The sequence below is a fragment of the Ctenopharyngodon idella genome, chromosome 12, assembly GCF_019924925.1.
Source record: "Ctenopharyngodon idella isolate HZGC_01 chromosome 12, HZGC01, whole genome shotgun sequence".
Taxonomy (NCBI): Eukaryota; Metazoa; Chordata; class Actinopteri; order Cypriniformes; family Xenocyprididae; genus Ctenopharyngodon; species Ctenopharyngodon idella.
In genome coordinates, this window is record NC_067231.1 from 9,922,512 (window position 1) to 9,947,200 (window position 24,689).

The window sequence follows — 24,689 nt, forward strand, 5'->3', positions numbered from 1 at the left end:
CTGTAATAGTACAATCAAATTAAAATATGGTTTTACTTGTCACATGGTATTAGACAAGGTTGTCCAATATCTCCTTATTTGTTTTTATTAGTTTCCCAGATATTTGCATCTTATATAATAGTATAGTCTTTGTGGTATCTCTATTGCTAACAAACAGATACTCATCAGTCAGTTGGCTGATGATACCACACTTTTTTTGCACGATGCTAACCAAGTTCCGTTAGCACTAGAGAATATCCAGCAATTCTCCAAAGCTTCAGGCTTATCCTTGAACCTTTCTAAATGTGAATTGATGTCCATCAAAGAGTGTAGTTTGTCAGAAATGTGTAATATTCAAGTTAGAGATGAGGTATCATATTTAGGTATTATTATAACAAAAAATGAATTGGGAAGATGCTCCGTAAATTTTAAACCATTGATTGAGAGTACACAGAAAAAACTTTGTGGCTCCAGAGAGATCTGTCGTTAAAGGGCAGAATTTTACTAGCCAAAGCTGAGGGCTTGTCAAGATTAACATACGCCGCTCTTTCTTTGAGTGTTGACACCGCCATTTTTAAAAAAAATTGATACAATGCTCCTCAACTTTGGAAGAATAAAACTCCTTTTGTCAGGAAATCTGTACTTATGAACACCATTGAGAAGGGGGGTTTAAATTTTCTTGATTTTACCACTTTAAACAACATCTTTAAAATAAATTGGATAAAAAACTTTATTAATAAGCCCGCATCTATCTGGAATTTGAATTTGTTATTTTTTCAAAACTAGGAGGTTTAAAATTCCTATTAACCTGTAATTATAGCATAATGAAAATCCCTATCAAATTATCCCTTTTTCATAGGCAAATGTTATTAGCGTGGTCCCTCATTTTTAAACACAATTTTACACCTCACTCATATATAATTTGGAATAATAAGGATCTACTGTATAAACATAAATCTCTTTTCTTTGATGGTTTAAAAATGGAATTATTTTTGTATCTCAGCTTTTCAATCAGAATGGTTCAATTTGTAATTATTCTGAGTTCTTAGTAAAGCATGGAATTCCTGTTACTCCAAAAGAATTTGCGATTGTGGCTGATGCAGTGCCACAAGGAGTTCTTATGCTTTTTAAAGGGTTTTCTTTTTCATCCTTTTGTCACTCAGTGTATCTATGTAAAAACATTTGTAGGTAAACAGTGCCTTTCTTCATCTAAATCAAAAAGCAATAAGAAAATTAGAGTCTTGTTTCAGGAGGAATCTGTTTCTATGCCATATGTAATTTCTTACTGGAATGGACTTGTAAGTGACATTCCCTGGAAAAAAGTTTGGACATTACCTCACAAGTATCTGATAACTAACAAAATGAGAGAAATAACCTTTAAGTTAATTCACAGGTTTTACCCAGATAAGTGCTCTCTCAGAAGACTTAAAGGATTAGTCCACTTTCAAATAAAAATTTCCTGATAATTTACTCACCCCCATGTCATCCAAGATGTCCATGTCCTTCTTTCTTCAGTCAAAAAGAAATGAAGGTTTTTGATGAAAACATTCCAGGATTTTTCTCCTTATAGTGGACTTCAATGGTCTCCAAACAGTTGAAGGTCAAAATTACAGTTTCAGTGCAGCTTCAAAGGGCTTTAAACGATACCAGACGAGGAATAATGGTCTTATCTAGCGAAACGATTGGTCATTTTCTAAAAAAAAAAAAATCAAAATGTATACGCTTTATAGGCACAAATGATCGCATCACAAGTGCTTCCACCAGAACGCAATTCCGTATTCTTCAAAATGCTTACACTGAATGTCCTACGCCTTCTTTATTCAACTTACAGAATGAACGCGGCGCCAGTTCCGTTTTCTCCGTAAGATACATTTTGATTTTTTTTAGAAAATGACTGATCGTTTTGCTAGATAAGACCCTTATTCCTCATCTGGTATCGTTTGAAGCCCTTTGAAGCTGCAATGAAACTGTAATTTTGACCTTCAACTGTTTGGAGACCATTGAAGTCCACTATAAGGAGAGAAATCCTGGAATGTTTTCATCAAAAACCTTAATTTCTTTTCGATTGAAGAAAGAAGGACATGGACATCTTGGATGACATGGGGGTGAGTAAATTATCAGGAAAATTTTATTTGAAAGGGAACTATTCCTTTAAGAATGATAATAATACCCTCTGTTCTTTTTGTTTGAATCTACTTTACATTTGTTTTGGAATTGCTCTCACACTGACATTTTGGTGTGACATTTGTGACGTTATTAAATGTTATGTAAATCCAAATTTTACAAAGTTTACATACAGAAATGTAATTTTTGGCTTTCATGAATGTGAAAAGAACATATATATTTATTTTATAAACCTTATTTTTCTGTTAGCCAAATATCACATTCATAAATGTAAATTTTCAAAGTGCAAACGCCTTTTTTTAAGATTTAAACATGAGATGAAAATGTATTTGGACTCTATTGAATCTTCTAAAAACCTGAAAGCTATGAGAACAGTGGCTGTGTTTAAGGACTTGGCACTTAATCTGGACTGAAAGACTGTTGGACTCTGGCATATTGTTTTATTGTTATGCTGTTGTTGTTTTTTTTCTTTCAAGCATAAAAAACAACAACAACAAAAAAACTAAACAATATAAGTGTCGAATACACAATTAAATACAAAAACAAACAAACAAACAAACAAAAAAAACTTAATGTCTCCGTTTTCAGCTCCTCCCCGACTGCAAGCAGCAACTCTTGCTGATCGGTTACATCCAGCCACAGCCAATGTCGAACACACCTCATGTCTTGTGCTCCCCTTGTGAATGTGTCTCGTTCTGATTGGTTCCCTTGTCTATGTATCACATTCTCATTGGTTCATTGTTTTGATCATGCTCAGGTGTTTCTTAGTCATTAGTCTGTTAGTATATAGCCCTCATGTTTCATTGTTCCTTTGTCTAGCTTTATTTGTGTCATCATACTGTCGGTGAGTTGTTTTTACTGTTTATGTTAATGATCAATTCAAGTCTTTGTTTTGCTCACTTTGGATTTTTTTTAATAAACTGCACATGGGTTCTTCAAGCTCTGTATGAACATAGTTATTTTATTTATCTAATTCTGTTAGCTTCTGAGATGCTTAAGGACTACTGTATAGTTCTTTGGTAATTGTTGACAGTTGGTTGCATCACTGAAGAGAAGTTAAGGCAGGCTCTGCTTCTTCTAAAAAACAAAACAAAATCAGGAGCACAGAAGAATACAGGAATGCAGGAGAAACACAAGCAACTAAAAATAAAGCAACTGCTGTGTATAGATCCTGCCTCAAATTCCCTTTTGTGCTGCAACCAACTGTGACAGAAGAACGGACCAAGAAACAAATGAAAGTGAATAAAGCCGCAGCATTTATTGCCCTCGTCTGTGAGGGCTTCTATTTGTTGGAATACTCTGTCTGGTTCTGTTTATTGGCCCAGCACTCCCGTCTAGATGATACTACCTTAAAATTGATGTATTGGGTAGGTGCTAATTATTATGGCCCGCTGGACTTGCCAGAGATGGGGAATCTTACTTGCTTTTAATCTCATAATTATGGCTTAGTATGTCATAATTTAGACATTGTATGTCATAATTATCACCTTTATTTATATAGCGCTTTATAAAATACAGATTGTTTCAAAGCAGCTTTACAGGGATAAACAGGAAAATAATGATTCAATGATGCAAATAGGGTTCAATTCTACTGTAAAGCAGCTCTGAAAACAAAATACCAGGGAGCTTACAGCTTAGCCAATGCCAACCTCAGGAGGGGCATCAAGGCTAATATGCTTACAAACAACAGATTGAGGAGCACTTCAGATCCTCAGATCCCCAAAGCATGTGGCAATGCTTTCAGACTATTGCAGATTTCAAGACACTCAGTTCTGTGCCTCCATCCAGCTCTGCCTCTATTTCCGATGAGCTTAACCATTTAAATGCTCACTTTGACCAGGGTAAGAAGGGGTTAACATCTAAAGTGGACCCCCAACCTGGTGAACTGCACTTCTCACGCTGAGGTGAAGTTTAGGCCTCAGCGAGCAGAGTAAGGCACGCCTACCAGCGAACGGTCCTGAGTATTCTGCTGCCTATGTGGAGTGTGTGCTGGTGAACAATGGATCGAAGTTCTGCCTGTCAATCATATTGTCACAGTTAAAATCCTCCACATTTTATTTAATTTAATTTCCTACCATATCGGCGAGAAATGCAGTAGCATGTTGATCTGAAGTCGCTGATCTGAAGTCGCGGCGGGTTTTTCATGCAGAGAACTCTCCTCCTATTAATGCATAATGATGCAGTAATGATCGTTATGCATTAATGAAGTTAATGGCCAAACAGATCTTTATAAAAGTCCACAATGTTATTGCAAATGAAATATAACACTGATAACATTATATAAACATTTTTATCAGGTAAAACTTTGATTATTAGTCACTCAAACCTTTTATCTGAACCTCTCACAGTTGGTCGCGCATAGGCTATCCGCCATGTTTTGTAGTTTTTAAAAAAAAACTTTTTACTCGTGTTTGTAGTTCTGAACCGAATCCTTGTCCAGCGCGCAATGGGTTGTGGGCAATATTAGCCTTTATAGTGTGCATGGATCCACACTTTGAAAATCTACCAAAAAAACAGTAGACCATCTGGGGACTTCTGGCATACTCTTTTCAACACACTGTGCTTTGGGACACACTTATTATAATCTCACATACTATTTAGGATGGATAGTATATAGACATTGGGACATAGGGATAGACTCAGAAAGTTAAGCAGCAGCTCAGTGTCCTGTGTCTTTTTTTACTTTAATATCTCCCCTCACCAGGTATGAAATGTATAAATTGTCATGGAAATACATTTTGTATAAGTCAAGGTTGTGAAAATGGCAAATGTCATTCTTTGAAGTGTGTAAATAGTTTATATATAAATAGTTTGTATAGTTTGTCTAAGAGTTTGGTTCAAATTAACCATGTGTATCACGTGTGCTACTTGTGAATGCTAAGCTGATGGCAGAGACCATGCGGTTACAGAAATAATGTGAAAACGAAGTGAATTTATGTGAGGGTACTACATGGACATGACGCCAGAGCCCACCACAGGAAAGTCAGCACCTGCTGCGATGGAAGAGCCTATGCAAGAAAGAGCGATTGAGCCAACCATCACCCCCGGGTCTGAATCTCACGTGTCTGACCAGGTGTGTGTATGGTATACGAGGTTATGGAGAGGAGCCCCACCACAGTGAGTGAGGGGCTACAGGACTCTGTGGACAGTTTATTGATATTTGGAGAGGATAAACCAGTGTTTCCCATATATTGATTTATTTGTGGCGGCCCGCCACAATATCAACATTGAACGCCACAAATAGATTTCAGTGCTTCCCGTTCATTAACTAGACTATGGGCCAAAAATATATTTAAACTTCTCATAATAACATAAAAGGTCTTTAATGTCGTGTTATCCGCCATTGCTGTCAAACAAACTAAAATCGAAAGCACGGTAAGGCTTTGTGTCCTTATCAAATCGCAAAAAAGACAGTCTGTTTGCGCTACTCAAAGAGAAGTGCGCACTTCGCTCACGCAATCCGTACGTGATCAGCTCCACGTCTCAGTCAGTTCACATTGAATGAATGCAGTGAACTCCATCTATGCATGTGCTCAGTTTAGAGTGCATTTGGGAATGTAGTGGGCTCCAGTTATGCATTATTTTTACATTTGATTTTGCATAGTTGATGATTACAGCATTTCACTAGATTTGTAATGAGACACGTTTTGTTGTAAACTTGTTTTCCGTCAAAATAAAAGCTCATGTGTTTGTCTCTTTTAAGTATAGAAATTAGGACAAAACAAATTTTTTTTTTTTGCTCCAGATTGATGAATTTAACTTCATCATGCTCCCGGACCCCTCTAGAGGGACCAAGGTCCACCCACCACCGTTACACTAAAATCCTGTGGGAAACACTGTAAACCTCTACCCCTGCTGATCCCACCCGAATTAAACTCTTCATATCCAGATCTATGGATCCCACCCAGCCTCCCTCTCCTGCCTCCTCTCCAGACCTCAGCCAGTCCTTCTACTCAGTCTGCACTATCTCCTGTCAACCCCTCTGTTCCTCAAGGAGATCTGTGATGTGGATCCACCTCGGGCCTTTCGAGAGCCAGCTTCTCCTGGGTGAGTGGATCCCCTGGATCCTGTCGGTCCACCTCATTACTCTGACTCCCTTGCCTTGGCTCCTCCCTCTGCTCCACCAGGGACCATCGGCCTCACAGCTCCACCGAGCTCCCTCAAACCACTGGCTCCGCCTGGGTCAGACATCGCCCTTCCTACACCACAGACCACAAGCCATCCGCTGCACTCCGTCTCTCCACCCCTATGGCTCCGTCTGGCTCCGCCCTCCTTCAGACTCCGCCTCGGCCCTCAGTCGCTCTAGTTCTGCCTCAGTCCTCCTGTACCCTGGTTTCACTTCGGGGGGTTGTCGCTGCATCGCCGTCATGGCCTTCGGGGCCCCTAGCTTCCATCGGTTCTCTGTCTGCACCTAGGGCTCCGTGCACCACCATTGGCACTGTCACCATCAGTCGTCACCATGGCTGCGTCAAGGAAATCCCCGCCATGGCTTCTCCCTCCTTCGACGCCGCTATGGATCTCCACCCTGGCTGGACTCTGGGATTCCACCTGGCATCTCTTGCCCCGGGCTTCTCCCACCATCTGCACCACCCTGATTCTTCCTGTTGTTACCTCTCCCGGATTCCTGTCCTCCACCGAAGCGTCCTCCTGTCATCGAGCTGTCGGTGAGAGGTCACGCATTTCCGGGAGGGGGCGTACTGTCACAGTTCTGTTGTGTTTGGACTTTGTTTTCTTTCTTCACCATTTCCCTGAGTTCTTCATTTGTTACCATAGTTACTGATTTAATTTACTCATTCTGTTCCGCTGTTCCCTTAATATTTCCCTTTGTTAATCCTCTGTATTTAAGTCTCCCTATTTCCTTTGAGTTTGTCCGGTCTCGTCAATGTAGTATACGTGTGGTTGCGCTACTCTTGCCTTGATCTGTGTTGCCTTGTGGATTATCAATTAAAGACTTTACTTTGACATTTATCTTCATCGTCGTGTGCTCATCTACAACCACCAGTTGTGACACCTGTATTCCCCATATTTGAGATAATCTTCTGTCTCAGTCCCATGACAAGTCAAATTTTTTTGTACTTTTGTACTTGTCTGTATCAGTATGCTTTCTCTCTCTCTCATAATTTTACCTTTTTTCTTTGTGTTTGACTTAAGTAATATCGTTTTAACTAACAAAAGCCAGGTCATCAATGAATCACCCTCCGAAAAGCAATATCATTTTTAGAGAGGAAAAAATCATAACAAACATTATTAATGGATTTGATTAATTATGTGATGTTTTATGGTATGTTTATTATTGGTTTGTGTAAATTTAAAACATTACATATTGTTAGATTACAATACAGAGAATCTGCATAATAATATCAACATTTCAAAAATGGTTATAACAAAATCTAAATAACCTTAAATTGGACACCATCATGTTCTCTATTTCTCAGTCCCTCACTTAACAATGGCTAACTTTAGCTCTTTATTTCCACCTTAACTGTAAATAAATCAAGCTTTATTTAATAACATTTAAGTGCCTGGGCCTAAAAGCATATTGCTCAAAGTCTGATATATGCCAAAACCTTTATAGAAATACTGATATTTCATTTGCTCTTAAAAAAATATTATTTTCTGTGATACATATTTTTGTAATCAGAAAGATTAGTTGAGTAGTATGTGATATTGCATATATATTTAATGTTGTACAAATTATTCAGGGATGTTAAAGCGGAAAGGAATGTCTACATCTCTCATTTGGTTTGCGTAGTCTTCATCAAACATCTTGGATTGAGCTGGGGTGAAATGGTTAACCCAGTCACCAACCTCTCCTGTAAAAACAAACATACTTAGTCATTAATTTTGAACACAATATGATGTATATCATTTCTTATTACTTGATCCTCAGAATACTTGTCACATATGTTTGTATAATGACAGCTAAACTATATTTTACTGTTGTATTGTAATGCATTATATGGCTCTGGTGTGTTTTTAAATAGAAGTTGTTACCTTGATGATTGCTGATTAAATCCCTTATGATGTAGGATTGTATAAGACATGCCAGTATGATAAGGATGTATTCTGATTGGTTGATTGTTTCATCTTGATCATTAACCTTTTTAACTAATTTCTTTCTCATTTCTTTTCTTTCTAATTTCGATATTTTTGACAAATAATTAAGCTCTCTTCAATCCTTGCTGGATTTCTCTTTGTTTCTATACTGTTGTCCACAACAAACTACAGAGAACATTAAACACAGGAAGATGTGTTAGCTTTCTTGCTAAATATGTTAGCTAACATAGAAAACAACTTGGATTGCAACAATAAATTAAAACTGTAATATTGTTGAAATGTTAATCTTGCTATAGGTTGATTGTTTTCTATGCTGCAAAGGACTACTTGTCAGCTAATCTACAAGAAAAATAATTTTACATCAAATCAATATTTCATATCCTTGTATTTGCTAAACAGCCATATAAGCAGGATTTAAGTGTCTACTCTATGTTTTCCTTAACAGTCTAAAAATAATGCTGCATTGGCTATATCAGTATCTCAGGGAGATAACTCTCTCAGGGAGCCTCATAAAAGGGCTACACCAGTCTTATATTTTGGCAATATTAGGTCTTGTTCTTCATTCTATAACTAAAAACATTTAAAAATTAAAATAATTAAGAATAAATATAATCTAATAAGTAGGGGTGTGATGAGATCTCGTGCCACGAGATCTCACAGTATTAAAATATGATGATTTCTCGTTAAGTTGAAATGTTGTCTGACGGAATGCATGATGGAATTGAGTTTGTAGCAAACCCTTTTACAGTGCTTGCATTATATTGTTTTGTCTTTTACTGCATATGATAATTCATATTCAGAAAGAAGAACTGAAGATTAGTTAAAACATTTCAAAATGCACCGTTGTTTTGCATTTTGTGACTTTCAGTCAATTACAAAGACAAGACAAGACATTTCTAGTAATTTCTTATAGTATTAAAACATTGTCTCGTGCATGTCGTCTCGTTCTGGTGAACCCAATATCGTGTATCATCTTGTATCGTGAGCTAAGTTTATCGTCACACCCCTAAGAGATAGGGGTGTGATGGTAAGGGATAAGGGATATCTAGTATGGTTTTATATGAACCTTTTCTCATGAAGGCAGAAATGGACTGATCAAACACAGGTTTTGGGATGTAGGAGTAGTTAGCCATTGGATTGTCTTTCATGACTTGGAAGGATGTCAGCTGCACAATCCTTTCTATGACATCCTCAGAAACAGACAGGTCCAGATAGTGCATGATTCTCTTAATCTCCCTAAGAGGATTCTTGGTGAGAGGAAAAAAGAAAAACAGAGATACAAGAAAGTCAGCCAAAAAAGAAGAGGACATAAAATAAAAGAGAAATTAAATCAAATTTAAGGAAAAGGGCAAAGCTTGAAAGGATATGTTGCACTAAAACTACCTCTTTCATGTCCTCATAGAGCACGTAGAGAATATTCTTTTCTTTGCATTGCTTCCAGTAACCTTTTACATGGTCATACCAAGAGCCCCAGCCTACTGTAAAAAACATTAGAGGACAGAGTAACCAAAGATTCCAGATTAAACATTACATTCTACATTATTGTATAGTAGTGGGATAGTTCACCACAAAAAATGGAACACTGTCTCAGTTGAAATGGTTGAAACATTAGTCAAAATATTTGCTTTATTATTGTACTCAGAAAAAAGAAAGTCACACAGGTTTGGAACAACATAGATGATGACAGGATTCATTTTTGGCTGAATTATCTATTTAAATGTGTAGTTTTATCTCACATTGCCCCTTCATGAACTTGTGAATGTATCCATCCCAAGGTCCTGGCTCTGGCTGGGTAAGATTCATACGATCAAAGTGGAAGTAGCTTACAAGGTTATCCTTAGCATTTCGGGCCATATAGATGACCTGGAAAACAGCAGGGCAGCTAGTGAACATGATTTGTGGTACTCTGTGGTTAGAGGCAGTTCAAGGGGTTTTAACATCATAAGGCTTCTTTTACCAGTATACTCTAGAGGCAGGTCATTTTGTTATCTTCTGCTTTGGAGAGGAGGAATGAAAATAAACCCAAATTTGACTTTGTGTTTGATATGATCAAAAGTATACTTTATTGTTCTAATTGAATTATTACCTTGCATTTATTTTCCCAGAATCCTTTAGGCACTAGTTGAATGGGCAAGTGAGTTTTGATGACTCTCGGTGGTTTCATCTGTCTAATTAAGTCAAGCCCTAAATGAAGCATAAAAGATAAATATGTGTGAGACATGAATGGTGTAGACAAAGGTGCACTGACACATCCTTCATTTAACAAAAACCTTGTGATAAGTGTAGATGAAGCACGCATAGAAATGTGTACCTGATGGTATAGGTGGAGGAGCGCAAATTTCCAGAAATGGAATACGGACAGCTGTTGGTGCTCTCTTGCACACCTTAGCATCTCCATTGTGCAGCAGAAGATCCACTATCTCTTGAGTCCAGGTTGTGCCTTAACACAGAGACAAACAATAGAGCAGTTGTTTACAACCAGGGGGCTGGATCCCACAAGGGGGCCTCAGCAAATTTCTGTGGGCCGCAAGATGACTTAAAAGTATTTAAATGAATAAATAATTATTAATATATTAAAACAATGTTACTCTAAATGATGCTAAATTATTATAACAATGTTAAAAAAAAAGAATGCCCGGGAGCCACCAGGACGGCGCTGGTTCAGGATGCCAGGGAGGTACAGGGGGCTCTGGAGACGCTGGCTGCGTCCGAAACCGCCTACTCAATAAGTAGGTACTTAATTTCAATAAGTACTTACTTAACGAGCCTAAAAGAGTAGGTACTAATCTCGTTGAGTATGAATGCGATCCGGACATCATTCGCCATGTTGACGTTATCATGTGACCGACAAGCGCAAGCGCAACAACTTAAAAGATATGGGTGACAGTTTTAATTCATCTATCTGTAAATATCTTGATATTGATTAAACTTGCTCATTTTGTTGTCTTGTTGAAGAAACAGCTGCCCATTTATTTTGTGATTGTAGTATAACCAAAAAAATTGGGTTTAATTTAAGTTCTTATATTTTTAACCTTACTAATGTGACCCACAATTAACCGATTAACCGATTTCTTGATTAGCCGTGTTTTAAAAAGTCACGGTTAATTAATCGTAAAGGCTCTGCTACACCGAGTGTTTCTGTTGCAACTTGCATAAAATGAAAACAAAGTTACATCAGCGGTGCACCAGCTGTGCCGTGCTTATCAGAGACACGGAGGTTACTACTCTACACATTAGATTAACTATGGAAGAGGGACCAAACAGCGAAGCTTTATTTACCAAAGAACCCACCAAAGAACCGTTAAAAAAAAAAAAAAAAAGTTGCTAGCAATCGCTTCTGGTCATTTTCACAAAAGATTCATGGCCCCCCCCCACAATATTTTATTGTATGAATATCTGAACATGCAATATATCAAAAGAAAGAACAGAACCTCTGCTTTTAAACAACAACAACAAAATCAGTTTTATTCCAGCTTCATGTACATGTAAAACACAGATGGAGTAACGTTAGATCAAGTTCGTCAACAGCCCCCAGGCTTCACAGTCCTCATTCAGTAACGTTAGGCAGATTTTGATTTATATGCTGTTAAATGCTGATTGTGTTATTTTTTATATGCGTCTGCTTACATGTGAGATCGCTCATTTCGGCTTCTTCTTTGCCTGTGATTTAATCTGGAGATACTGCACTTGTTCAGGAGATGCTTAATAGCGCCTACCGTATAACAGTAAAAACACGGAAAGCCGGAAAAACTAGTCAATGCCAGGGAAGCTTCTCATAAAAGACGAGATAACTCGTCAATAGCAGGGAAAGAGTTAAAAGGGAAACACATAGCTAATATGTCACTTATATTTAATTCCAAAGAGACAAAAGACTTTGTTTATTTTTATTTTCATTGTGATTTATTATCCCTGTTATAGTATTATTTATATTTAAGTAAAAAAACAAACAAACATTTTTTCACCATATTTCCAAGTTCTCAGGTCCAAAAGAAATCTAAAAAGAATGCACAAACTGAAATCTGATCTATTTAGGGCCTGAGCACCGATGGTGTAAGGACCCTATTGGAATTGCTCAGTCAATTATTATTCTTCTCTGAAATGAATCGTATTTTTGAGGGCCTAAACGTGCTCAAAAACTCATGAAACTTTGCACACGCATCAGAAGTGGTGAAAATTTACACCTGATATGGGTTTCAGAATTAGGTGTGGCAAAATGGCTTGATAGCGCCACCTACAAAATTTCAATTAAGCGCTCCTCGCGCTACGTTTCATGTACAGGTATGAAATTCGGTAGACAGATGTAACAGCCCAATACCTACAAAAAAGTCGTTGGGTGCAAACCCAAACAGGAAGTGAGATATTTTGAATTTTCTCTGCAAAATTTTTGCAGTTTTTGCCATTTCCAGACGTTGTACTTTAACGAATTCCTAGAGCTTTAATCAGATCACGTCATATTCGGTCAGTCTAATCTAAAGGACTTTGTGATGTTAAATTGCAAAGATCTAGAGTTTTCACTGAAGGGTGTGTCCGTGGCGGCCTGACAAATTCTGATGTTTCGCCATGAAGGAGGAAGCTGTTGTAACTCAGGCATACAATGTCCGATTTGCCCCAAACTTCACATGTGTGATAAGAGTCCTGGCCTGAAGACATCTATATGCCAATATTCAGTTAGTCACCTGCTGGCAACAGGAAATGGCATGCTTCACACTGTAATTCAATCCCAGGAACACATTTCAATATGCCACGAAGTACCAAACATACTAGAAACACGTTAAATCATGCAACACTCTGCTAAGTGCTAATGTATGCGATTAACGCCACAAAACAGGAAGTTGTTGTAATTCAGGCATACGATGTCCGATCTGCTCCAAACTTCACATGTTTGATAATAGTCCTGGCCTGAAGACATCTACATGGCAATATTCAGTTACGGTTAAAGCGCCACCTGTATTTTATCCAGTGTACCATCCCGTGTCATTGCGTCGCCTGTCAATGACGTCATATCCACGTTACTCTCGATTTCTGGTTTTACTTCTGTAGAAACCATGGAAACACCAAAGACAATTTAATATACACTGCATAGCCCATCCCCAGCAATAATGATCCAGTCATAGACTTATAAGTATTTGCCTTTTTTTTTTGGTTGTTGTGGATGTTTTGGTTAAATGTTGATCATGCGCAGAATGGACAGAGTTGGGGGCGCTTAAGAGAGTTCAGTAAAAAGATGTGCAACAGTTAAAAACATAAGTGCGTACTCCCTTATTTCATGACATGGTGTCAGAAGTTGTTGAAATGAGTACAGCGTGAACCTGTCTAGTTTAATCCTCCAGAGCCTTTTAACAATCCCTCGGAATGGCCTGAATGGAAACAGCGATTTTGCCGCTTCAGCAACAAATCCTGTGAATGTACTACCAGGAAGAGAAGGAAATAACCTGCTGAGCCGTGTGTCATCCTCATAAATGGGTCTTGTAAATCGAGTAAATGAAATAAAAGATGTGTTTCAGCAGGGAGGAAAGCTGATAACAGATCTAGTGACAATCGGCTTGAAAGAAGGAGCTGAACCCTATGCAGTGAATGCATCATGCCGTGTACCTCTTCCTCTTCTGACCAAGGTCAAAGCTGAACTGAGCCGTATGGTCACCTAAGTGATGCTGAAACGAGGTATGCACAAATAGAGAAGGAGTGTTTAGCGGGGGTCTGGGCCTGCAAACTGTTATGAAATATCTGTATGGGCTAGACAGCTTCAAATTAATCACAGATCACCCCTTGTCCCACTCATCAACATTAAAGATCTTGATAATGTTCCATTCAGGTGCCAGAGGCTCTTAATGAGATTAATGCAGTACAGTTGCATTGCAGAGTATGCTCCCGGGAAAACCCTGGCCGTAGCTGACGCTCTATCAAGGGGCCCAGACCACACCAAAGAGAGCATGGACAACCACAATGAGGTAAATGCATACATTGCTTCTGTTGTCAATAACCTCTCAGCAACTTCACAGAAAATGGAGCGAATCAGGAAGAACACAGAATCAGACAGTCAGCTGCAGTCAGTCCTCTGGATTGTTAGGAATGGCTGGCCAGAGTATGCAGCAAGCTTGCCTGAGGCCATCCAAAAGTATTTTCAGGTGAGAGGAGAGCTGTCTGAGTTCTAAGGCTTAGTCGTGAGAGGCAAACATATAGTTATTCCTACCTCTATGAGGAAGGAAATCCTGGATAGAATCCATGATGGTCATTAAGGCCTACACAGGTGTTGTGAAAGGGCTTTCCAGGCAGTCTGGTGGCCTTACATCTCACAGGACATTAAACAGCATGTGCAGCAGTGCTCATACTGCATCAAAACAAGGGCAGCACAACAAAAGGAACCGTTGATTCCAAGTGAATTACTCTGTGGGTCCTGGGAGAAAATAGCGCAACCTGTACGAACATAATAAATGGCATTACCAGGTAATATCAGATTACTACTCCAGATACACTGAGATACTTCCTGCTCCCTCTACCACCCAAGTGATTGGAAAACTAAAAAAGCCACCTTTGCCCGTTTCGTGATCGCACGTGAGTTGAATGAAATATACTTTATTGTCCCTAGTAGGGAAATTTGGAGTGGACTCAAAACATTCCAACATCACCTGGTACACCTAAAAAATATATACACACAATACATGCAATAAATATACATCCAATACACTAGCACATAAAGATAAGTGTCACTGCTCCAGATTTAGCAACTTGATAGATACCGCCACAAACGAATTTTCATTCGTTCAGTTTGCATCGTGGAATCCTGTGCCTTCTCCCAGAGGGTAATAGTTCGTAGCTAGAGTATAGTACATGGGAAGGATCACTTAGAATCCTTTTAGCCTCTCTCAGTGTATATAGTTCAAAAAGAGACTGGATGCTAAGATAGTCTTTTTGCCCAATCAGTTTCATAGCAGTTCGTATGATACCTTGTATCTTTGTTTTAGATTTTACATTGAGGTTTCCGTACCAAGTAGACATGCCATACCTGATGACACTTTCTAATACAGATTGATAAAAAAGCAGCATAACACCATAAAACCACAATCTACGTAGGAAACATAATCTTTGTGAAAGTCGTTCACAGACCCAATGAACATGCATGTCCCATGTAAGGGATTTATCTATATACACACCTAGATACTTGTAAGATTGCACCTGTGCTATTTCCTGATTGTGAACAAATACCGACGTATGCTCTCCGATACCCTTGGGGTCAAAGATGATCTCCTGTTTTCTTTGTGTTCACTTTTAAGAAATTAGCATCACACCAATTGATAAATGACGTAATCTCAGAATAATAAATAGAAAGAGAGTCTTGCTTTTTGAATAAACTTAGGATAGCTGTATCAGAATACTTCAGAATGTAGTTCTGTGGGTGCCTGTTAGAGCACTCATTAGTGTACAGTGTAAAAAGAACTGGTGAGCTTACACAGCACTGTGGAACACCAGTACTACAGTATTTCACTTGAGACAGACTATCGTTTACTTTGACTCTCTGAGTTCTAACTGTTAAAAAGGAATAGTACCACTGTATGATTACAGGATTCACGCCTAACTGGTTTAGTTTTTTTAATTAAAACATGTGGTTGGATAGTATTAAATGCTGAGCTAAAATCAATAAAAAGCAGTCGAGCGTAAGCATCTTAATCCTCCAGGTGATTTAGAACCAAATGCATCAAGCTGTTGATAGCATCACCCGTTCCTCTGCCTTTCCTATAAGCGAACTGAAGTGGATCTAATTGGTTATTAACATCTGTTCTTAACATTGAAACCATACACTTTTCAAAACACTTCATTACTACTGATGTGAGAGCAATTGGTCTAAAATCATTATTCTCCAAGGGGCGAACAGTTTTTGGTACAGGAATAATAAGAGACTTTTTCCAAATTGCTGGTACTACTTTGGAGTCAATGGACCTTTGAAATATAGAGCACCAGACCGGGGACAATTCCTCTGCACAAACTTTTAATAAATAGGAGGAGATACCTTCGGGGCCGGCAGATTTCTTTGGACATATCTGTTTAAATAATGACTGGACATAATTAGAGTCAATTAACAGCCTGTTGTCCCCTTGGTCAGAAGTAATTATAGAACTCAAAAAAAAAAAAAAAAAGCTTTTTTTTTTTCTATTAATACAATGCTTTATCTCCTTAGTAATATAAAATGTATTATTTGGATAGATAGTAACCTGCTTCTTAGTAACCACATTATCCGTGCAAAAGTTTACATAGTCAGTTATAACTTCCGTGGTTTTATCTAGATCAGCACTATCAAAAATGTCCCAATCAGTACATAAGAAACAGACCTTCAAAGATTCGATACTATTTTCCGACCACACCTGCACATTTTTAACAACAGGTTTAGAGCTCCTCAAAACTGTTCTGTACGTTGGAATAAGATAAACTGTGTTATGATCTGAACTTGCTAATGGGGGCCTTGATTTTGCAACATAAGCCTTTTTAACCCTTTGAGCGGTACAGTCCCACATATGGGATTTTTATTTCTGTGCCCCTGGGCGTACGGTCCCACATATGGGATTTAGAAAGTTCAGTGACGTCACATAACTGCCAGATTCAAACTGTGCTTTCGCGCTTTGGCTGTGAGACGGACGTGCGCAGCTCTTGTCATATATCACAGCTATGCAGTGTTTTCAGCCACATAATGTTTCTTTTAAGGTTTCAGACATTTAAATACGCATAAGCACCAGTAAAACGATACATTTAGAGTTTATAAAATACACAATGATGTCAGACATCAGTGGAAGCAGCAATAACAATCCATTCAAATATAATTTGCCGACATTTATTCATATCAGATACACATAATTTGCCTAAGTAACTATAAAGTTTACTCTATTATTCTTCCAGTTCACCAGCCACTTACTTGCATATATTTCAGGAGAAACTGATGAATTCACGTTCTGTAAATCCGACTGACAGGACTCTGTGAACTGCAGCGCAAACTAAGATGGCGGCGCCTATCTCGCATTATAGATCAAGATAAAGATCATTTATAAAGGTTTTAAAACGACAAAACACTCACTTACACATATTTGAGAATCGGAATATCAGATAGTTGATGACATGGTAAGCAAGTTTGCGAATATTTAAATAAAAAAGAAAAAACAAATATTAGCGATCCATCTGTCATACAGTGTTATTGTGGCTGCGTTCAGCGCTCGTGACATGCAAGACGCGTCGCCATGGAAACAATAAGGACAAACGTTCTAAAATAACAGTCGCCTTAAAAAAACTCACTCTGGGGCGTCAGTTAGAATATTTTAAACTCACGCTTGAAAGGGTTAACATTCCCATAGCATTTACCCAGGATTCTATTATCTCTTGTACAACACTTAACATATTGCTCAAAACCAGGTAGTAACAGTTCCAGTTTACAATGGTTAAAATCACCCAATATAAAAACAAGTGCACTAGGTGTGCGTTGGAGTTGTTGTTGAACACAGTCATTTATTTGCTCTGCTGCTCTTGCGTTACCAGAAGGTGGAACATAAATCCCACAAATGATGACATTTCCAAACTCCCTTGGTAGATAAAAGGGTCTCATACTCAAGCAGAGCAGTTCAATATCAGTGTTGCGTACTATGGATCTAACTGTGAACTGGGTACACCAACCTTCATTCACAAACACGCACACACCTCCACCTCGATTCTTGCCTGATGCTGCCGAACGATCTGCCCGAACCAAGGAGAAGCCATCCACCTCAAACTGCGAGCTGGCCAAATCCAGGTGCAGCCACGTTTCCGTAAGCACCATAAGGCCTTAAGAGATCTTACGTTGCTTAAAATTATGCCCGGCAAGGGCGGTCTATTCCATCGACGCCGTAGATGCTGGCGAATGCCACCTCTTTGGCTTCTTCTCCTTTGGCGTCTTTTCACCAGCGGCCTTCTCACGTTGAGCGGCAAGCCCGGCAGGTCCACTGCCATAGTTGGTGCAGAGAACTGAAGCAGCAAAAGAGCATCTCTGGTGTATATAATAGGCGTCCCGCTGTTGCAAGATGTTATAGGATGTGTGTGACAAACCATAGTCACGAGAACCAAGATTAGGATCTAAACGAGTAACTGTCTTTGGACCGCCATGCGTATTGACATCAGGAGCCAGACAGTAAAATAACAATAAAATAATATAATAAAATACTTAGTTCTAATCCCAAGTATTAAAAACGCATATAAAACACAAATAGTCCATTAAGAAACACACAATATCTATTAAATTGTATCAGGTGAGTTGAAGCGTGAGAGTCCGTGTTGCTTGCAGTGCAGCGCCACCGGAAGTTGCGCCACCGGAGTTACAATGGCCCACAGTTTTCTAGTAAAGAATTCAGAGACTTCAGTTCTCAATACGTCTTTGCTCATGTTACTTTAAGTGTACACGTTCCACAGAGCAATGGCCATGCGGAGAGAGCTGTACAGGTGGTCAAGAACATTCAGAGACAGAAAGACCCCCTGCTGGCTCTCATGTCTTACAGGGAGCCACATCAGTGTCCACTGGGTTCAGCCCAGCAGAACTACTCATGAGAAGGGGTATTAGAACCACACTCCCTACACTGGAAGAGAACCTGAAACCTGCCTGGCCAGAAGATGAAAAAGTCAGAAATGCTGATGCCCTGGTAAACAAAACATTAAAAAAGGTAAACAAACATTCTTCCACAATCGCCGAAATGGAATAAGAAACTTGCCAGTATTAAGACAAGGAGACGTTGTCTGTGTCAGAGTGGATGGACAAAAAGCCTGGACCAACCAGGGGACCATTCAAGGTTATTTTTCCACACCAAGGTCTTATGTAGTGGAAATGCCAGAAGGAAAGCTGATCAGGAGAAACCGTTGTCACCTTCAGAAGGAGCACACTCCTTCCGCAACACCAGAATGCACAGTAGATCCTGAATGCATGGATCTTATGGATTTCAAGGGAATACCTTGACACAAAATGCACCTACACAGACACATGCTGATCTTACAGATGCCATCTCATCAGGGCATGTACAGCAGTCACAGTCAGCCACAGTATCCCACTCAGGGAGACTATGCAAGCCTGTGCAGAGACTGAATTTATAAACAGGTGGATGCACTTTATACCATAAAGGGGACTGTTAAATCTTGAACTGGGAAAAAAAGGTTCATGTTCATGTGTCCGTATGTACATATTGTGCATGCTTTGAAGAGAAAAGTATGTTCATGAAATTAAACCAATGCCATTACGTTCACCTTGAATGCCATATATAATGTAGTTCACATTCGTTTTTCATGTGAGATTATGTCAGGACATCTTAAACAGATTCTTAAATTTGTATTCCCACAACAGAAGACAGATATTCATTCATATTAAGGGTAAGTTAATGATGAAAGAACGTCTCAGGTTACGCATGTAACCATTGTTCCCTTAGAAGGGGAACGGAATGCTGCGTCCCATAGAGGGCGCTTATGGGGGGAATGCCTCTGTCATGCTGGTGTCTGAAGCATGAGTCTAAACACAACAATGAACTTGATATTGGCCGGCGATAGCCGATGACATCACTGACTGTGAGAATAAAAGGGCATCTGTGAAAAACATCATCCGCTTCTTGTCTGAAGGATGCAGTGTCTCATTCCCCTTCTCAGGGAGCCATGGTTACATGCGTAACCTAAGATGTTCCCTTTCAAAAGGGGACTTGTGCTGTGTCCCCTAGAGGGCACTATGGGGAACGGAATTCCCATGCCGCCATGCCGAAGTGCCTAAGTGTCTGACTTAAGTTCAAGAATCAAAGGAGTCCCCATCCCAAGGTACACGCAAGCGGCTATCATGACTGATTCCCTGCAACTGCATAACCTAGCTACTGCATAACCTAGCTCTAAGAACAGAGGCCTCAGCAAGATGACTCTCTGAAACAAGAGGAGGCCTAACAATGTTCTTTGCTCAGGACAGCTTCCAAGGAGCCAAAAAAAGCCTAATGACTCAGAACTGCTATTCAAGCTGAGCTCTGGATGAACGGAGGCCTCAGAAACAAAACTTAGTTAGAAAGGGCCTAGCAATGTTCAAAATTAAGCAGTAGCTAAGGAGACTCAAAGGAGCCTAACAACTAATACCCAGTCAAGCTCTAAGGATGGAGGCCTCAACTGAAGAACTAAAACCAGAGGAGGCCTGCTACATCCCACACTACAAATAGTAACCAAGGAGGCACATAGAGCACCTAACAACATAATACTGCTGCCCCAAGGCAGAGCCTTGAGGAGTGGAGGCCTCAGCCGAAACTCTCCAGGCTCAAGAAAGCCTAACAACTTGGCAACACTACCTGGTCAAGCTCTAGAGGTAGAGGCCTAAATATAGTGACTCCTAAATGAGAGGAAGTCTAACAACGCCCAATACTCAGGACAGCTTTCAAAGAGACTCACAGAGAGCCTACACTAGGAATGCTATCCCAGCGGAGCTCATAGAAGGCAGAAGCCTCAGCCTACCAACACTTCCAAACACAAACAGTGGCCGAGGAGGCTCGCAGAGAACCTAACAACTCAACTCTACTGCCTGAATGAACTCTGAGGACAGAGGTCTCAGCATGATGACTCTCTAAGTGAGAGCAGGCCTAACTACGTCCAACAACCAGGACAGCTTACCGAGGAGGCTTGCAAAGAGCCTAACTACTTGATATAGCTATCCAGGCAGAGCGAAGGCCTCTATAAAGTGACTCTCTATACCGAGAGTAGGCCTAACAACGCTCCAAGTAGAGGCAGTAACTAAGGAGGCTCAGAGAGCGAGCCTAAAAACTCAGTAAACTGCCAGGCGCCAGACAGCATATTCACAACCATCCACCTGTGCAAACCATCATTAAGGCAGATGTTGATATTAATGACAAACTGCCAAAAACATCATCGGCCCAGCTTCAGGGGCCTGGTGTAAACATGTGTCAGAGCCTCCAAAACACCCCACCTGACCTCAGTCAGGGGATGGAAGGGGGGCAGATGTTATTTAGCCTCGGGGACCCTAGAACGCTGAACGCGTTTACTCGGGATCACTTCCCTAAGAAGTTCTTTCTCTCTCTCTTTGGCTTCACGCCTCCTCCGCGCTGTACCCCCCGAAGGAGGGGGAGCATGAGAGGCAGTGCTAGCCTTCTGATCTTGTCTGCGGTTCTCGGACTGGGACAAGTCAGACCCCTTAGAGGCTTGCGGCGCAGGCCTGGACCAGTATGAAGGTCTTAAAAGCTGCAGAGCGCGCCTTCGCCTCCCTAAACTTCCTGACCACTGTCTCAACAGATGTGCTGAAAAGTTCAGAAACGAAACCGGCACACTGAGGAGAAAGTTTTTCTCTTTCACCCAGAGATGTCTCTCCAGCAGTTTGTTTAGTGGCACAGAGAGCTAAATCTGTGGTGTGGAGCAGCTCCTCTACCGCCTCAGGGGAGCCCCTGATCCTGGTCCAGGTCCTTCAGCAGGTCGGCTTGGTAGGCTTGCAAAACAGCCATTGTGTGCAAAGCTTCACCAGCCTGACCCATTTAAGTGAGATGTAACACACAGCGGCTTAGTTGGCAGAGATGGAGCCTTCAATGTGTATGCCTCACCCATCAATAGCTAGCCAGTGTCTCTTCAGTTGGAGGCATCGACACATAACCATGTTTCTGCATTCCTTCCACATCAGCATGCTGCATGCTGAAAAAGATGAATGCAGGCAGAAAAAGGCTTTCCCCAAGATCTCTCCACTTCAGCATGGAGATCAGGGAAAAAGGGAAGGCTCGTACAAGCTGGGCGGTTATGTCCCGATAAAAAAAAAAAAAAACACTCGTCCAAACAGCTGCGCACGAACTGACTCTACTCGCGTTTCCACGGCAGATCTAATCTGTCAGTAGCATGGGACATAACTTCCAGCAGCTCGTCGTATGCGGGGCAGGCGTGCTGAGAGCACTCAGACACATCTACGCGCTCAACAGCCTCGTCCTGCTCATCTTGGCTTGAAGCCAGGAGCACGCTTGCTGCTGGATCAGACGATGTGAGCAATAACACATCATCCTGATCCAGCAGCTCGCCCTCATCAGCCACCAAAGAATGAGAAATATGCATACCTTTCTCGAATTTGTCGGCCAGCTCCATTTGCAAGCCCCACAATTTCAGTCTCCTACTCGCCTCGGCTGCAGCAGGTCCTGAACTGCGAGGCACAGATGATTATCCCAATTCCTTTGAGAAAAGGGACAAACGAGAGCGAAGTTTCTTCATAGAGAAACTCTCACAATGCACACAATGAGCCCCCTCAAGGACTGAGCATGCATGCTCCTTGCCAAGGCACATAATGCACATTTATAAAGCTCTTAGCACTTGTGCTAGCCATAATAATCGCCTTAGACACACATTCAAACAAACAGACTCCTGAAGACAAGAAGAGGATCACGTTTTTCACAGGTGCCCTTTTATCATGGTCTTACCTGTAGTGACGGCTGTTGCCGGCCAATGTCAAGCTCATTGTCATGTTTAGACTCATGAGCGCCCTCTAGGGGATGCAGCACAAGTTCCCATTCGAAAGGGAATTTTAATTTTGGGTGGACTGTTTCTTTAAATCCATAGCTCAAATGGTATCGACAGAGAGTACAAAGTACACAGTATAAAGTGTAGTCTAGTCATAAAGTACATGCAAATTAAAAAGCACTTGACTTTAGGATGATTAGCAAGTTTTTTGTTGTTGTTGTTTTTTTTTACCTGCTTTAGGGTAAGTAGAGATGAGTAGGTCTGATGGGTCAGGACAAAATTCCCAGATTGATTTCCAGTTGTCAGCAATGGTGCTCATGAGAGGGACACCTTGAACATCTATTAGAGGAAAGCGATGAATAGCATCACCTGCCCTCCTAATGGCTTCTTCATAGCTTAGCTGTTCCTTTTCCATCGCCACAAAAACGTCCTCTGGAATATCCTCTTATTCTTTTTAGTCCTGCTTTCTGAAGTTTTCCTCCCTCTTTACTCTGAAATCTTTTTGCCTTGAAGTTGAAGTTTTGTGTTCCTGTCTTGTTCCTTTATGTTTAGGCTCTGCTTTTGAAATGGCACCTATGTTTTTATCTTAAATGAACCTTGGCTTAGTAGCATTAAATCTACACATTGACCCCTACACTGTCTTTGCCTACTCCTAAAGTTAATTGTTGTTTGCTTAACCTCCTTGAATTGTTATGTTCTGTTTGCTGTCTAAAGTTTCTTTCTTCTAGACTTTTAGCATTCTTATTATCAGTATTCTTGTGATTTTTGGTGCTCTTTCTCAGCCTATATTTCCTTTTTCTAACTGTGTCTCTATATTTCTTTCTACTCTTTGGGAGTTACTGTAATAACTTCCCAAAGTGCAGTGCACTTATATAACTCTTGGACAGCCAGGGCTGAATTCCAAACTTTCAGCAATGTTATCTTAACTGTTAATCTGAGTTCAAGGGAGTGTCTGACAAGTATCACTTTAAATGGAAAAAGTGGACAGACCAGATTTCATCTTAAAGTACTTAGAATTACACTAAACTCAGTAAAAAAAAAAAAAAAAAATTACTCAAATGATTTATGTGACCATTTAGAAAACTAAATTTCAGTGTATAACCCGAAGCAAAACTAAGCAGTTCATATTCAGTAAAATGTGGTAAATTTAGATAAAACATTTGTCTGGCATTAAGCGATAAATATTTGTTTGAAATCCACCCATCCATTTCCTATACCTGTTTATCCTATGTATGGCTATGGGGCAAAAAACTGGTGTTTTTTTTTATACATCATAGATTATAATTGTTTTTTTTTTTTGTTTTTTTTTTTTGCTGTATTTTAACATAATTTCCCTTTGCTTCATGTACTGCTGTAATTAAAATGATGTTGCTACTGCAAGACACAGGCCTAATAAGAAATGTTAACTAAACCAAAGAAAGACTAAATATCATAAATGATAGTGTTTCAACCTCCTGTTTAATATTAACTTACGTGTAAATAACATCTACAAATCAAGAGCGTCCACTTACAGATACTCCCTCATCGGGCATGGGTTAACTTTGTACTACAGGTTATGAGCTAGGCAGACACTAGCCACAGGGAATGTAGAAAACGTCAAACTCCCCACACAGTTTAGCCACACAGGAAACCCACAAGACCAACTACAAACACATACTGTACAAACTCTGTTCTCATTCATTTGACTTGCTCATTATGTACAAAATAAATAAATAATTCAATAAAACCCAAAAACGTTTAAGTCTTCTAACCTTTTAATGTATGTAGATCATGAATCATCTAGTGCCTTATTAACTACAATCATTTGAACATTTTTGCCCTTTGTGAGATACTTCTGATTATGAACACATTTATCCAATAATGATATCTGAAAAAAAAAATATATATACTGAAACTGAAAATTCAATCAATGTCATACAGTTTTGCATAATAAAAATCACACTGGTAAAACGTTTCAAAGGATCAACGGATTTGTCTCCTGTTTCAAAGAATCTGTACACAAATCAGTTAAAATCATTTAAAAAAGAGCTTATGTATATTGCAAAACAACAACATTTAGAGATATGAAAAAG

At 39.8% G+C, this 24,689-nt stretch overlaps 1 protein-coding gene across 1 annotated transcript; it reads right to left on the reverse strand.

The window, feature by feature from the left end:
- Positions 1–7,347: 7,347 nt before the first annotated feature.
- On the reverse strand, positions 7,348–23,465 carry sult1st6 (sulfotransferase family 1, cytosolic sulfotransferase 6). Its single transcript, XM_051915210.1, has 7 exons — positions 22,849–23,465; positions 10,472–10,600; positions 10,247–10,344; positions 9,897–10,023; positions 9,544–9,638; positions 9,227–9,407; positions 7,348–7,916 (listed from the first exon to the last, which is right to left on the reverse strand). Exons 1-7 carry the CDS (start codon positions 23,030–23,032, stop codon positions 7,798–7,800), a joined length of 933 nt encoding a protein of 310 aa, XP_051771170.1. The 5' UTR covers positions 23,033–23,465; the 3' UTR covers positions 7,348–7,797.
- Positions 23,466–24,689: the final 1,224 nt, after the last annotated feature.